At 40.3% G+C, this 14,315-nt stretch overlaps 1 protein-coding gene across 8 annotated transcripts; it reads left to right on the top strand.

The window, feature by feature from the left end:
• Nucleotides 1–498: 498 nt before the first annotated feature.
• HNRNPK (heterogeneous nuclear ribonucleoprotein K) lies at nucleotides 499–12,822 on the top strand. Of its 8 annotated transcripts, none has more exons than XM_021677953.2 (17): nucleotides 499–661; nucleotides 2,666–2,742; nucleotides 2,854–2,938; nucleotides 3,341–3,438; nucleotides 4,093–4,149; nucleotides 5,589–5,632; nucleotides 6,511–6,583; nucleotides 7,129–7,200; nucleotides 7,700–7,813; nucleotides 8,146–8,274; nucleotides 8,869–9,176; nucleotides 9,307–9,361; nucleotides 9,663–9,746; nucleotides 10,017–10,032; nucleotides 10,110–10,192; nucleotides 10,572–10,741; nucleotides 11,458–12,822. In XM_021677953.2, exons 3-17 carry the CDS (start codon nucleotides 2,881–2,883, stop codon nucleotides 11,489–11,491), a joined length of 1,395 nt encoding a protein of 464 aa, XP_021533628.1. In that variant the 5' UTR covers nucleotides 499–661; nucleotides 2,666–2,742; nucleotides 2,854–2,880; the 3' UTR covers nucleotides 11,492–12,822. The 8 variants fall into 8 exon arrangements, with proteins under 8 accessions (XP_021533628.1, XP_021533632.1, XP_021533627.1 ...); XM_021677957.2 differs by having other exon boundaries at nucleotides 531–661; nucleotides 11,518–12,822; XM_021677952.2 differs by lacking the exon at nucleotides 499–661 and adding an exon at nucleotides 921–1,016.
• The last annotated feature ends 1,493 nt before the right edge of the window (nucleotides 12,823–14,315 follow it).

The raw sequence follows: 14,315 nt of genomic DNA, 5'->3' as shown, positions 1-14,315 counted from the left end.
CTCTGAGACTCCGAGGCTGGCCCGCCACAAGCCAGCCGACCCGCCCGCGTTTCCCGGGATCCCGCCGGAACCAACGGAGGATGGCGGGCCGCAAACCGCCAGCTGTGCCCCGGACTCGGGGCGACCCGTTACAAACAGCGCGTTTCCCCGGCGGGCTGCACTCACCGCCGCGCAGCTCGCCCCGCAGGCCGGGCGGGAAGCGGGGTGAGGGGTGGGAGGGAGACGCGATTGTGGACTGTGGAAACGGGGGCATTTCTCTGGGCCTGGCACCGACCTGGGCGTCCCGCCTTCCTCTCGCGCAACAGCGGTCCCTGGGCCGCGCGACTGTAAGAACAGGAACCGCCACGGTGCGCGCCCTAATCCTTTTTTGCCTCTTCCCGCCCGATTTCCCGCGCGCTGACGCCCCTCCTCCAAACCTAAAAGACTTTTTCGGCCCTGAAAACGCCCCTTCCTCGCCCCCTCCCAGTGCGCGTGAACGGGGTAGCCTTCAGTTCTCGCGAGAGGTTTTTCCCCCCTCCCTCCCCTCTGCCGCTAGTGAGTGCGCGAACGAGAAAGGAGGAGGGCGCTCCAGGCGAAAGCACTGCAGACGCCATTATCCTCTGTTTCTCTGCTGCAGCAACATCGACGTCTTGCCTACGTCCCTCTTTCTTGCGGCCTATAGGTAATTGGGGTTTTTGGCGCTAGGGTATTATAGATTCAGGCATGGGTTTGGCCTCCCTAAAGGCTGCGTTGACTTTTTTCAAGCCCGGCTTTTCTTGGGCCCTTAGCGGCCTCACAATCTGAAGGGAGGCGCCGGCGCGAGGCGTGGCGTCGCCGCCTTCGGCGCTTTGATTGACGCGGCCTTGGGCCAATCGCTTTGCCCTCGCGCCACCGCTAGACCCCGGGCAACCAATTGGGCTCGGCGGCGGGGTAGACCGCGGGGAGGCGGGGGAAGGCGGCGGGGGCCTGCGCTCGTTCTCTGTCTGGCTGTGACCGGCTGAGGCGGCGCGGCGGTACAGGGACGGCGGCCTCGCGCGGTGAGGAGTGGGGCTGGACGAACGGCGCGTGGGGGCGAGGGTCAGAGATCAAGTTTGGCGCCTGAGGGAGGCGTTTGGGGGCTGCTTGGTGGTTGGCCGATTCTCGCAGAGGGAACGTTGCCCGGTTTCCCCTCCCCCCACCTCCGCCATTTCCCTGAGCGTATATCCGCAGTCCGCGTTGTGGTGCTAGAGGCTTCGGGTAATTGCGAGGCGTGTGCCTGTAGGATGAGCTGTAGTTTCGTAGTCTTCATAGTCTTCAAAACTAGGCACCTTGTGTAGGAAGCAGAAGCGGCCGGCGGGCGGGACCCAAGGGCAGTGGAGAACGCCGCCGCTGTCTTTGTGTGAGTCCCGCCGCACTTGGGCCCTCCCGGCCCGAGCTGGGAGCTTGAGCGGGGGAGATGGAATAGTCGAGGCTGCCTCCGTTGCTTTGTCTCTCCCGCGGTGGGGGGAGGGTGCGGGGGATGAGATCTCGGGACCGCGTGGTGGGTGGGGGAGGGGGGTCCGCGCTCGGCTCCGCCTAGTAGCACGTAGTCGCCATTACGCGGGCCGCCATTTCCTGTCGGGTCTGGGTGAGGAGCGGCGCGGCGCTTCTGCTCTCTCCTTCAGCTTTTTCAACTCCTGTTATTCGGCTGTTGCTGATCCCCGGTACCGTGCGGGGCCTGGCGGGGGGGGGGGGGGGCATGTTTGCGTTCGCTGGTCGCTCCCATATTTAGCGATTTGAGGAATGGTGACTGAAGGACCTGAACGATGAACCGTGGCAACGCTTTCCTTAGAAGTAGAGCCCGCCGTCTTTAAGTTCCTTTATCTAAATCTATCATGCCTCAACATTTAGCTGAGTGATGGGCGGTGAGGGTAGCGTTTCAGTTAGTCGGTTATCGACAAACGTTACGGAAGAACGGGAGCCATGAATGTAGTTCTGGGCTGTCTAGGTATCCGTCTTTTACCTACCAGAGGCCACTGTCGCCTCTTTCTGCTAGTCCTGTGAGCGCTGGTGAAAGGCTGTTTGCAGTCCCATCACTCCGGCGTTAAAGGTGTAATTGTTAGGTTATAGACTTTTAAAACGTAACTTAAAATATTCTGGTAGTGGCAGTATTAGCGTTCTAGGGCTTCATTTGCCCTGTTTGAATAATCGGGTATTATTGGCAGTTGGGGTCTGCTCCTGTATGAGGTTTTAAGATTTAATCTTTTCTTCAGTACATTGACCGGATTGTTGGATATAGCTTGAATTTGCCTTCATATTTGTAAACTTTAGAGATTGCAGAGAATGGCATTTCAAGTCACCAAAGGGAAGAAACCCACACGCAATTTAAAAATCCAATATAACTAATTTTATACATCTGTAAATGTGTACCTTTAGGGACAAAATTGAAGGCTCTTGGGCTTATGTATAGGTCTTACAGACTTTTGGTCTTTATTGTATAAAACAATTAGTTACGGTGGTGGGACTCCCGTCCAGTGGCTAAAAATTGCGTGGTTTTCTTTTTGCAAAAAATCAGATAGGGTCCTTCGGTTTTTGGTTTTTCCTAAGGCGATCATTTGAGAGTGTAAGACCCAATTTTAGAAAGTTGTTGAGTTTGTATTCAAATCACTGTTGATTAGTATTCAGTAATCAACCAAAAAGCAAAACTGATTTATGTTGGTTTTTATAGGCTACAGCAGCACTAGGGTGTCAGTTGGTCCTGCCCAGAACACTTCAGTTCTGCTCTGCAAGGATATATTATACCTGGTACGTTCTAGAAGCAGAGTCATTTCTTTGCTTTTTTTTTTATTATTTAGCGAGACACAAAGCTTATTTTTCCAGTAAACCAAATGTACCAGTCTCTCTATCTTTCAACAGATTGGTGTATCCATTTAATACAAGAAAATGGAAACTGAACAGCCAGAGGAAACCTTCCCCAACACCGAAACCAATGGTGAATTTGGTGAGAAGACATTTTAATTTACAATTTTTGGGTTTTCCATTTTGTTAATTTCGTTTAGAACTGTTTAGTCTGACATCCCTGTCGGATTTCTCTTCGTTTTTATTTATGAACTACATGTAATTGTTATTTGCATTGGTGATTTTAAAGATAGAAACAGTAAAAATACCTTTTCTTTGCATTTTATAATTTCAATCCTTTGAAGCATTTTGTCACATTGTTTTGTGTTTAGAAAGTATTATTGGAAGGGAACGGGCTTTGACTGAGTTAGCAACAAATCTCCACAAACAGAATGGAGCTGCTTTCCCTGACCTACGGGTTGAAATTAAAATGTAATTGAATTAAAGGTACTTTTTCTTGCTGATAACTGGTGCTTTCTTTGAAATCTGAACTGTTAATTTCTAGGTAAACGCCCTGCAGAAGATATGGAAGAGGAACAAGCTTTTAAAAGATCTAGAAATACTGATGAGATGGTTGAATTACGCATTTTGCTTCAGAGCAAGGTATAAATTTTATTCTTGGAAATTTAAAAGTGGTTCTTAACTAAAGTGGAAATTAAAATAAGTTCTGGTTTGGTCCTCTGGGAAGCATTCTAAGCCTTACAGATTGAAGAAAGATTTGTGTGGCTCTTTCTAAACAGATCTATAGGCCACGTTATTTTGATAAAACGAAAGCACTTAATATAAAATGAGTCCTTGCAGGTCAAAGTAGCAGAAAGGGTGTAGGTGATGCTTAAAGCATTGGTGGATTAAAGTTTATACCTTGATTGCATTGTGGGGAAAACACCCTAGTTGGCGGCTTACTTGATTGATAATACCACATGTCACAATGTGAAGGTACCTGATAATGTTTAAATTGTTTTTGAGAAGAAAACTGTAATCAGTGCTTAACTTTGATGTTCCGTGTACTTTTTGGCATGCTGAATATTCCAAAGCTGTCTTGATGTTTAGTCCCTGAAGCCACAGACTCATTTTTCTTTTTTTAACCTGATGATTTGAGTTTGTTGTCTCTGATAGATTTTCAGCTCTCTGACCAAAAAAGGGAGAGATTAGGTTTTACGGTTTGGGGGGGGGGGGGGTTGCTACAGTTTAAGAGCATAGGAAGGCATTAACATAGGAAAAGGAAAAGTAAGCTTCTTGTTTTTTTCTCTCCTCCAGAATGCTGGGGCAGTGATTGGAAAAGGAGGCAAGAATATTAAGGCCCTCCGTACAGACGTAAGTATTAAAGAGTTTAAATACTAAACGAGCAGCTTCAGTTTGTGTGTAGAAATTTAAAGATTTTGCATCATAGAAATCATTTAATAGCCTAGATACAAGCCATTTGTAATAATTGATTACATAGATGATTTCAGTTTGCCATTCCTGATATAACAAAGCCCAGATTGAGTTTGGGGAGGGGTGGGTCTGTATTAAACCTCTTCACTTTCTGATAACTTTCCACCAAATTATTCACTTCAAGATAACATTTTAATTAGAAAATAACGACAGCGTAAAAACCCTTAATTACACCATTTACTGTGTGTGAATCAATTACAGTATATCAAAACCATTGCAGGTGGCTGATTAAACTCAAATTTTTATTTCCTTTTTTTAATCGTCCATCTGTTTAACAGTTTGCACATGGAGCACAGATTAATTTGAGGTTGCATGATTTAAATATGGGTAAAGAATAGACACTTAATTGGGAAACCATTTGTCAATGCCAAAGATTGTTTGAGTCTTCGTATTTTATAGTGGGTTGACTCTTGTGATTAGACACATTAAATGTTGGTATCACCAGAAGTGAGCATATTTCTAGGACTTGGCTACACCAAAATTACTAAATTTTTTTCTCATAGTGTACATACTCTTTTAATGTTTCCTTGCTAAAGTTGAGGCAAATAATAACTTTGTGTTGAATACTTATTGACAGTATTTCATTTCTCTCTTGGTCGCAGATCTTTGTATGTTCCTCTTGTAAACTGAACTTGAAATTTTGTTTAAAATTTTACTTGCCTGCTAGGATCTAGGAATGCGTTTTAAACCTCCAGGAAACCAAACCTGATCTTTTTAAGAGTTAGGGTTTTTGGTGGTGTGGGAATTTTTGTTTTGTCTTTTATAAACCTCTCTCCTCTTAATCCAGATGTTCTATATAATTATCTGGGTTATTTCCCCATTTCCTCAAGAATTTCAGTAAACTGAGTCATGACAGGTTTTGTGTCTACCCTCATGAGCCAGCCTGCTACTGAAACATCGTTTGTTTTTTTTAAAAAAAAAAAAAAAAAAATAGTACCATCATTTAAGGTCCTTAAATGTTAAGCCACAGTCAGATATAGAGAAGTCCATTATTGTGTTAGTCTTCAGAACAACTTAAGCTTGTTTCATTAATTGAGAGTATGAGTATAGTTTGTATTAAATTAAAATTTATTGCTTTTCCCCCTTTTCCCTCTCCTTGTTTTTTTGGCCATATATCTCCGTTGCCCATGTACTGGATCGACTTACCCCTGCGTTGCCCACCATGACGTTGGCCCATCCGCCCCTGAACGCCCATGTGAAAACCCTGGTTGGCTATGCCCAAAAATGTGCTCGTTGCCAAACGGGTACCATACTTGACAACTTCTGATTGAATGCCCATGCCCAATGCCAACATCCACGAACGCCAATGACCAATGCAGTACAATGCCAGTGTTTCAGTCCCAGACAGCAGTGGCCCCGAGCGGTATGTCCCAACAGTTTATGCCTCACTGCCTGATTAGAAAGAGAGAAATGTATTTTATTACCTGCCTTTTATATAATTAAATAGTATCCCCTTTAGACGGTGTATTGTTTTTCAAGTTTCTGTCTTATTTTCCCCATTAAGTCTTTTTGTCACTGAACTTTTACCGTGAGTTGCCCACCCAAACGATCCACTAATTTTATTTCGATGGAAGGAGCACAGCTTCAAGTGTTGCATATTTGCTGCATTGTAAATCAAATTGTTACCAAAATAGTCTCTCGCTCTGTCTTTGTGGCCCACCTTGCTTCCCAACATTGCCTGTTCATAATTTTTTCTGATGAAATGCTAACTCTGGTTCACTTTCCTTCACTTCTCATTTGTGTTGTCTTTGTTTTGTCTCGCATTTGTATTTGTTTTCTTGCAGAGCCCATTAGTGATCTAATTTCTAACTGGTATCCATAACCTTACTCCAAATATAATGTTCACCACTTGCATATTCCCCCACTTTTGCCTAAGAGAAGGTGTGCCAGTTTTACCAATGTAACAGCGAGGGTATCCTTAATTAACTTAGTGGTGGCGGGGAACATAAATATTCAACTCTGCTTCAGTTCTGGTCAATTTATTGCCCACTTAATCTGAGCCCTTCCAAGAGCCCATTCTCTCTGTCTCTCTGCAAGTCTCCTAATATTGTTACCATGTCTGTATTGGGCATAAAACAAAATGCATGTGAAAAATCTATAAATAGGCTACTTTAAATGGGGAGATTAAATAATTGTATGTAACTTCTCTGTAAAAGTTTGTATGACTACTGATGATGAACACAAAACTCATTTTTCTTTTCCACCTTTTTTGTACTATCTGGTATTTGTGATGTTTGACAGCATATTGAGTATCAGTGCTGATATTGAAACAATTGGAGAAATTCTGAAGAAAATCATCCCTACCTTGGAAGAGGTAGGCTCTTTTTTTGTTTTTAATGTATTTGGCAATTGAGGAGGGATTGTTGAAGTGTTTTATTGGGGCTAAATGGGGGCGGTGGAGAGACAGTGGCTATAACAGTTTGTAGCAGCAACATCTTATATAACAAAATGTATATGGTTACTATTGCACATTGTTTTAAAATGTAATCTGAAAAAAAAATTTTAATGTAGTCTGGCCACTCCAGAGTAAATACGAATTACCTGTGGTCATGCACATGGGTTTAGCATGTATTTCATGGACTGTGGTTATAGGGGGGGTGTTTTTTTTTAATTAGAATATTGATTGTGGGACTCTGTTGGAAAGGACTATGATCTAGTTCAAGGATTTTTTTTTAGTTCTATGTAATCATGTATTTATTGGGTATATAGAAGGTTACACATTGATTCTTAAGAATAGATAAGCAATTTTTCTTTAACGTTATAGATGTGAAATATGTTGTAGTAGCTTTACCAATATATGCGACAATAGCCTGATCACACTAGACACTTAACCTATTACTCTTATTTTTCTACTTTCAGGGCCTGCAGTTGCCATCACCCACTGCAACCAGCCAGCTCCCGCTCGAATCTGATGCTGTGGAATGCTTAAATGTATGTCATAGTGCCATTGAACCCCACTGAAGTATGGAGCCTGGCCCATAGGATCAATTTTATTTTTAACATAGCGTACTTTTCCCGTCTCTATAGAAAAAGGCTTAAAGACATGATAAATGAATGGTCTTACAACTCACTGTTGACCCTGCTCCATGCTGCAGTGGGAATTAACTACATTTGCAAAGTGCTTTGCAGTCATTTTTATTATGGTGTTATTTGAATGTTAATAATAATTTTGTGGTAACAGCGACATGCTAAATGGCTGCAGTGTGGGTATGGTGTTGCAGGACCTGAAAATAAAATAGTTTTTTAAGGTGGTGCAGAATGTCCTTTTTGGGCCTGGCTATTGAGGATAATAAGCACATAACTGGTAAAGTTATTGAAATATAAATTCAGGTTGCTCACTGCAACAGTATATTGTCATGCTTATAGCAGATAAGTGTGTATTGGGGATTCCTTGATTTGGGACTAAAATTTTATAATTCTCCCTCTGCAGTACCAGCACTATAAAGGAAGTGACTTTGACTGCGAGTTGAGACTGTTGATTCATCAGAGTCTGGCAGGAGGAATTATTGGGGTCAAAGGTGCTAAAATCAAAGAACTTCGAGAGGTAAAAAGCAGTTGTTTTCCTTGCTGTATTACTAGACAATAGTATTTCATATAGAGCTGGGTCAGTGGGCTTCTCTCATTCCCCCTTTTGAGTTCTCTCCTTAAATTCCTTACCACTTCTGTTTATCTAGTTCACTTTTAAAATCTAACAGGCCTGGACATGCTAGGACAAGTTCTTTCGCCAATACCATGGCAAAGTCCTAGAGTTACTAACAGGGTTTTTATGGGAGGGGGGTTCCTGGATGTGAATGTAAATTTTTCTGAACCCAAGAAACTTTATTTTCTTTTTCCCCTTCTGATTAACGCTTCCCCTTTTTCGTAAATTTACCACAGAACACACAGACAACAATCAAGCTTTTCCAGGAATGCTGTCCTCATTCCACTGACAGAGTCGTTCTTATTGGAGGAAAACCTGATAGGGTTGTAGAGTGCATCAAGATCATCCTTGATCTTATATCAGAGGTACCTTCGGAATATTTTATTTACATTTAATTCCATGGAACAGATGTTTTATTCTTAGTTTCACAGTGTTGAGACAAATGGTTTTTATTTGTCGTTACTCTTCAGCTAATTTTTTAGCTATCACTTCAATTTAAAAATTTGAGCAGGGGGAGAGGTCATTTGATCATTGGTGAGGATTTTTAATAGCCTTTGGTCCTTCAAATGAAGTTTCTATAGTTCCTCTATAGTACCACATTGCACAGCTTCCCACCTGTGCTTCAGTATGAGTTACAGACTTCTTATACAAGATACTGATTGCCTCAGTCCTTGAGATACTTTGTTCTTTACAGACCCCATTGTGAAATGTATGAATGGGGTTTGTACAAGTCTCTTGAGATGGAACAATAAAAGCAGGCTGCTAAAACTTTGTTTAGGACTCAACAAAAATTCTCCATTTTTTTAAATTCTTTCTACTGTTAACCTTTGCCTGCATTCCTTTCCCTGTCACAAGTACCTCCCAGGAGAAATAAAGGACTTGAAACGTTCGGCTTGTTAATCATTTGATATGAAACAAGGCTCTTTTCAGTCTGTAACATTGCTCTGTTTTTGTTTTAGTCTCCCATCAAAGGACGTGCACAGCCTTATGATCCCAATTTTTATGATGAAACCTACGATTATGGTGGTTTTACAATGATGTTTGATGACCGCCGTGGACGTCCTGTGGGATTTCCCATGCGGGGAAGAGGTGGTTTTGACAGAATGCCTCCTGGTCGGGGTGGGCGTCCTATGCCTCCATCTAGAAGAGATTATGACGATATGAGCCCTCGTCGGGGACCTCCTCCACCTCCTCCTGGACGAGGTGGCCGGGGTGGTAGCAGAGCTCGGAATCTTCCTCTTCCTCCACCACCACCACCTAGAGGAGGGTAGGTTTCTTCCATCCACACATTGCTAATTTGTAAGAGGCTTCATTCTATGGGTAGATAGGGTAGGTTTTTATTTGGTGTGTGTGACATGTAAGCGAACAGATGACAACAACAAGTACTATGCTTGCAGAGATCTAATGGCCTATGACAGAAGAGGAAGACCTGGAGACCGCTACGATGGCATGGTAAGAACTCTTCATTTATCAACGTATATGAGAGCTTTTAGGGTTCTAAAGTCATGTAGTTGACACTTTGTTGAAGATGATTGTTAATTGGAAGCTTGAATGGACTTCTTAGACAACTAGTTAAATCATTTCAGTTGTTAGCTAGAATATTAAGATTTTATTTAGCTATTTTTGTTCCTGGAGAATGTGTGATTGCTGCCAATGATAGGTATTTTAGTGACACAGGATAGAAATGCGTATAAAAACGGTAGCTCTGTGGCTGAAACGGCAGGTTATGTTAATACTTCTATCTCTGACACAGGTTGGTTTCAGTGCTGATGAAACTTGGGACTCTGCAATAGATACATGGAGCCCATCAGAATGGCAGATGGCTTATGAACCACAGGTTGAGTATCAGGGTGTTTGTATTCATATCAGTAACAATTTAAAATGCTTGCCTACTTGCCAGTAAGTGTGTGTTTTCCCCTTGTGTAATGTTTTTGCTCCTGTGCTATGTACCTGAAGGGTTTCTTCCCCCAAGGATTGTCTTCTGAAACATACTAGGGAGAATATGGGAGGACTTTAGTTTTCTAAACTAAGATTTTAGGAATATTAAAATACCTGAAGAATAGTTTTGAAGGCAAAGTAATTTTTTATTTTTTCTTTCCATTTTTAGGGTGGCTCCGGATATGGTAAGTTTTTTCCTTTGTGAAATCAAAACATTATTTCATGCTTTCTAAATGAACTTAATGCTCATTATTTAAATCAGATTATTCCTATGCAGGGGGTCGTGGCTCATATGGTGATCTTGGTGGACCTATTATTACTACACAAGTAACTATTCCCAAAGATGTAAGTAGTATTCTTTAAATTTTTACGTTCTTGTAATGTTACAAGGAACATTTAATGAATCACTTTCTTTAAATTCCCTGGCTTTAAGGGTCTTAAAGTACTGAACCTTAGGATTAAAATTGTGTTTTACAGACTTCAGCAAGGTGTCTTTCTCTAGTTTGACTTTTAAAAGCAGAGGGCTCTGAGCCCTTGATTTGTTTATTAAAGGAAATGTTGATGTGCAGCATAAATACATCTTAATTCAAACCTTGTTGAGTTGGAGATCTTTAATCCTAGAATGAACTGTGCAGTGTTAATACTTGACAATTCATTGAAAATATCAGTAATATGGTTATTTTTAAAGTATATCATAAACACTTGTTTTTAAAAATCTTTTCAGTTGGCTGGATCTATCATTGGCAAAGGTGGTCAGCGGATTAAACAAATCCGTCATGAGTCAGGAGCTTCGATCAAAATTGACGAGCCTCTAGAAGGGTCTGAAGATCGGATCATTACCATTACGGGAACACAGGACCAGATACAGAATGCACAGTATTTGCTGCAGAACAGGTCAGTTTGGGTTTAGCTTTATGTTAGCATACCCATACTAAAACTTTAAAAAGCTTTTCTTCTCAATTGATTTTTCTTTTAGAAGCCATGGTGTCTCAACCTTTTGGGGACCTAACTTCTAAACATCTTAATAGCTTTGCTTTGATTTTCTTCTGCTTTCTTACTAAAAACGAAGACATTCAATACTAATCTTGCTGGAAGAAGCCTTAACCAAGCAAACTTCTCATTTCTCTGGTGAAAACTGCTGCCAAAACCACTTGTTATAAATTATACAGAGCCTGTAGAAAATATAGAAGATTCAGTGGATGTTGGTCTAGTTCTGTGTGGAAGACTAGTGATTTTGTTGTTTTTAGATAACTAAATCGACAACAAATCACAGTCTGCCATATGGCACAGGCCATGCCTCTACAGGACAAATGATTGGTGCTGTAAAATGCAGCATTTCACACCTTACTGGCATTTCTTTGTCTTTTCTACCAAGTATTAACAACTTTTAATTTCATTTTCCTAATTCTGCTCTACTAATGTCTGATTTACTATTAATTATTTTCTTGAATTTTACATTGCTCTAATTTTGTAATTGCTAATGTTTTAATTCTTTCTAATTGTAATGGACATGTTTATCATTTTAATTTAGCATTGAAATTGTCTTAATGTTGATTAAGATGTTACGAACAAAAATTCTAATTCGTACTTTTTTTTCTTTTCTTTTATAGTGTGAAGCAGTATGCAGATGTTGAAGGATTCTAATGCAAGATATTTTTTCTTTTTTATAGTGTGAAGCAGTATTCTGGAAAGTTTTTCTAAGACTAGTGAAGAACTGAAGGAGTCCTGCATCTTTTTTTTTTTATCTGCTTCTGTTTAAAAAGCCAACATTCCTCTGCTTCATAGGTGTTCTGCATTTGAGGTGTAGTGAAATCTTTGCTGTTCACCAGATGTAATGTTTTAGTTCCTTACAAACAGGGTGGGGGGGGGAAGGGCGTGCAAAAACTAACATTGAAATTTTGAAACAGCAGCAGAGTGAGTGAATTTTAATTTTTGTTCATTGTTGGTGGTTTAAAAGAAAAAATTCCCCCCATGTAATTATTGTGAACACTTTGCTTTGTGGTCACTGTAACATTTTGGGGGGGTGGGACAGGGAGGAAAAGTAACAATAGTCCATTTGTCCCTGGCATCTATTCAGAGCAGTGTGCAGAATGTAATGCTCTTTTGTAAGAAACGTTTTATGATTTTTAAAATAAATTTAGTGAACCTATTTTGGTGGTCATTTTTTTTTTTTTTTAAGACAGTCATTTTTCAAATGGCTGGATTCCCAACCCACCCCAAACTAAACACTAAGTTTGATTTTCAGCTCCTCTGTTGGATATAAATAAATGCATCTCTTCTTGGACATAGGCAAAATATCTTGGCTAATTCCATTCTGGTGATTTCTTGATGATTTGAAAGTCTATTGCTTGGGAAGAAATTCCGTCATACACATTAATGCTTATAATAAGCTGGGGATTTTTTTTGTTTGCAAATGCTTGCCCCTACTCTGCAACAGTTTTCTATGTTAGTGATTGAATGGAGAACCAAGGTGGGGAGCAATACTACAAATTGTAATGATATAAGTATATGCCAGAAGCCTAATGGCAGCAAGTTTTATTAATCAGAATAATACTTGGTTATGGAAGGAACTGATGCTAAATAAATTCTTATTATTTTTTATTAGATAATTTCTCACCTATAGACAAACTGTCAGCCTGCTAGTGTCTATTAGTTAAACTTTGTAAAATATATATATATTCTTGTTTTTTTCCATTGTATGCAAATTGAAGGAAAAAGATGTACCATTTCTCTGTTATATGTTGGATTATGTAGGAAATGTTTGTGAACAATTCAAAAAAACGAAAAAAGTTCCTGTGGATGTTTTGTGTAGTATCTTGGCATTTGTATTGATAGTTAAAAGTTCACTTCCAAATAAACAAAACTCCCATAATGCTAGATTTGATGTGTACCCAATTTGAACGAGGGTTGATGACTACCTGTAAAATTTGTTCAAACGTTCCTCTTGTAAGGAAATACAGTAATCTTAAATTACATTTTTTTTTTCGTGTGAAGTGTGTTTCTAGCATAAATCTGGTAGGGGTGGTAAATACAAAATCCCAATCATTAAGCTCTGTTAAAGGGGGAGTCATGATGAGAGCTGGAATTATTATCCAATTCTTTAATAAGACTACTCTCACATTACCTATGAGAAATTTTGGGTTTCTTAGGTTTCTTAAGATAGCTCTAGTTTCATGTTTGAAAATAATGACCAATAAATGTAACAACTGGGGAGTATGGTTCCTGGCTCACAAGTTCCAAAAATTTCTACCTGTTAACCGCCAACTGTTCAGAAAACGTAACAGCTCAATTCTGTGGAAAATACTTAATGCCATTCTGCTTTTTTTTAAGTTTAGGAAAAAGACTTGCATGTAATACGAAGATGAAGTAGGTAGTTTTCTGTAATATACATAAGTAGTACATGCATGCAAACCTCACTTAAAGGCAGAATTTTGGTGAAACTCCCTTTTTAGTGTTCTCTTGGTAAGTGAAATTGTCACAACATGACTTAAAACTTTGAATGATAACTGTGGTATAGTTTCCCCAAAGGAGAAATTAGGCTGCACTGCCACACCCCTTGGGTATTTTAAGTATGGGTGAGCTGGAGTGGTTTAGGGTAGTATAATCTACTTCTTTTGAAATGAGCTTTTCCATTAGAGAAACAGTGACAATGTTTTAGTTAAACTTAGTCTTACTGGCAGAGAGCATCCCTGGATGTAACACTGGCTTTCAGAGCAGTCATTGGTCATTCAAAAGTCATGTAAGAACGTAGATTATTAGTTGGAAGGGTTTTCATTTTTGCCTTTTAACAAGTTCAGACCTTGAACATAACCTAAAAATTAAATAGACTCGAGAATATCTGGCACTGAAGAGTTGGGTGTACCACTTGGGAAGGGAAAGGCCTTTTGTGTTGCCACTATTTGTAAATGGTGTTTGAATATGGGCTGGAAATTAAGTGGGGAAGTTCTCAGTAAAACATGCTAATGGAACGTTGAACCAATTTTATAAGAAGCAACTAGTACATATGCTGATCTATGGAAGCCTCACATTTAAACGTGCAGTTCTAAAATGTGTTCAGCTTAACTTTGAAAGCTATTACCAGAATGCCAACAGACCTGTTAAAAACCAGGTTGCACCAGTTTTTTTAGGAATGATTTTAAAACCTGTGCTATTCAAATTTTAAGTTTGCCTTTAAAATGAGACTACAGGGGCACCTGAGTGGCTCAGTTGGTTAAGCGTTCAAACTTGGTTTTGGCTCAGCTCATAATCTCTGGGTTGGGAGATAGAGCTCCATGTCAGGCTCTGCACTCAGCACAAAAGCTGCTTCAGATTCTCCCTTCTCTCCCCCTCGTGCTCACTCACCCTCAATACAAAAAATGAGACTACAAAATATTTTTATTGGATGATCCAGTGTTTTACTCCTAAATCTGATAACTGATTCTACTGGAATGCATAGAGACTGGAGGAAAATGATAAGTGTTTAATGCTA

The sequence above is a fragment of the Neomonachus schauinslandi genome, chromosome 13 (genome assembly GCF_002201575.2).
Source record: "Neomonachus schauinslandi chromosome 13, ASM220157v2, whole genome shotgun sequence".
Lineage (NCBI taxonomy): Eukaryota > Metazoa > Chordata > Mammalia > Carnivora > Phocidae > Neomonachus > Neomonachus schauinslandi.
Note: the sequence above shows the minus strand (reverse complement) of the source record. Positions and strands in the feature narration are given on the sequence as shown.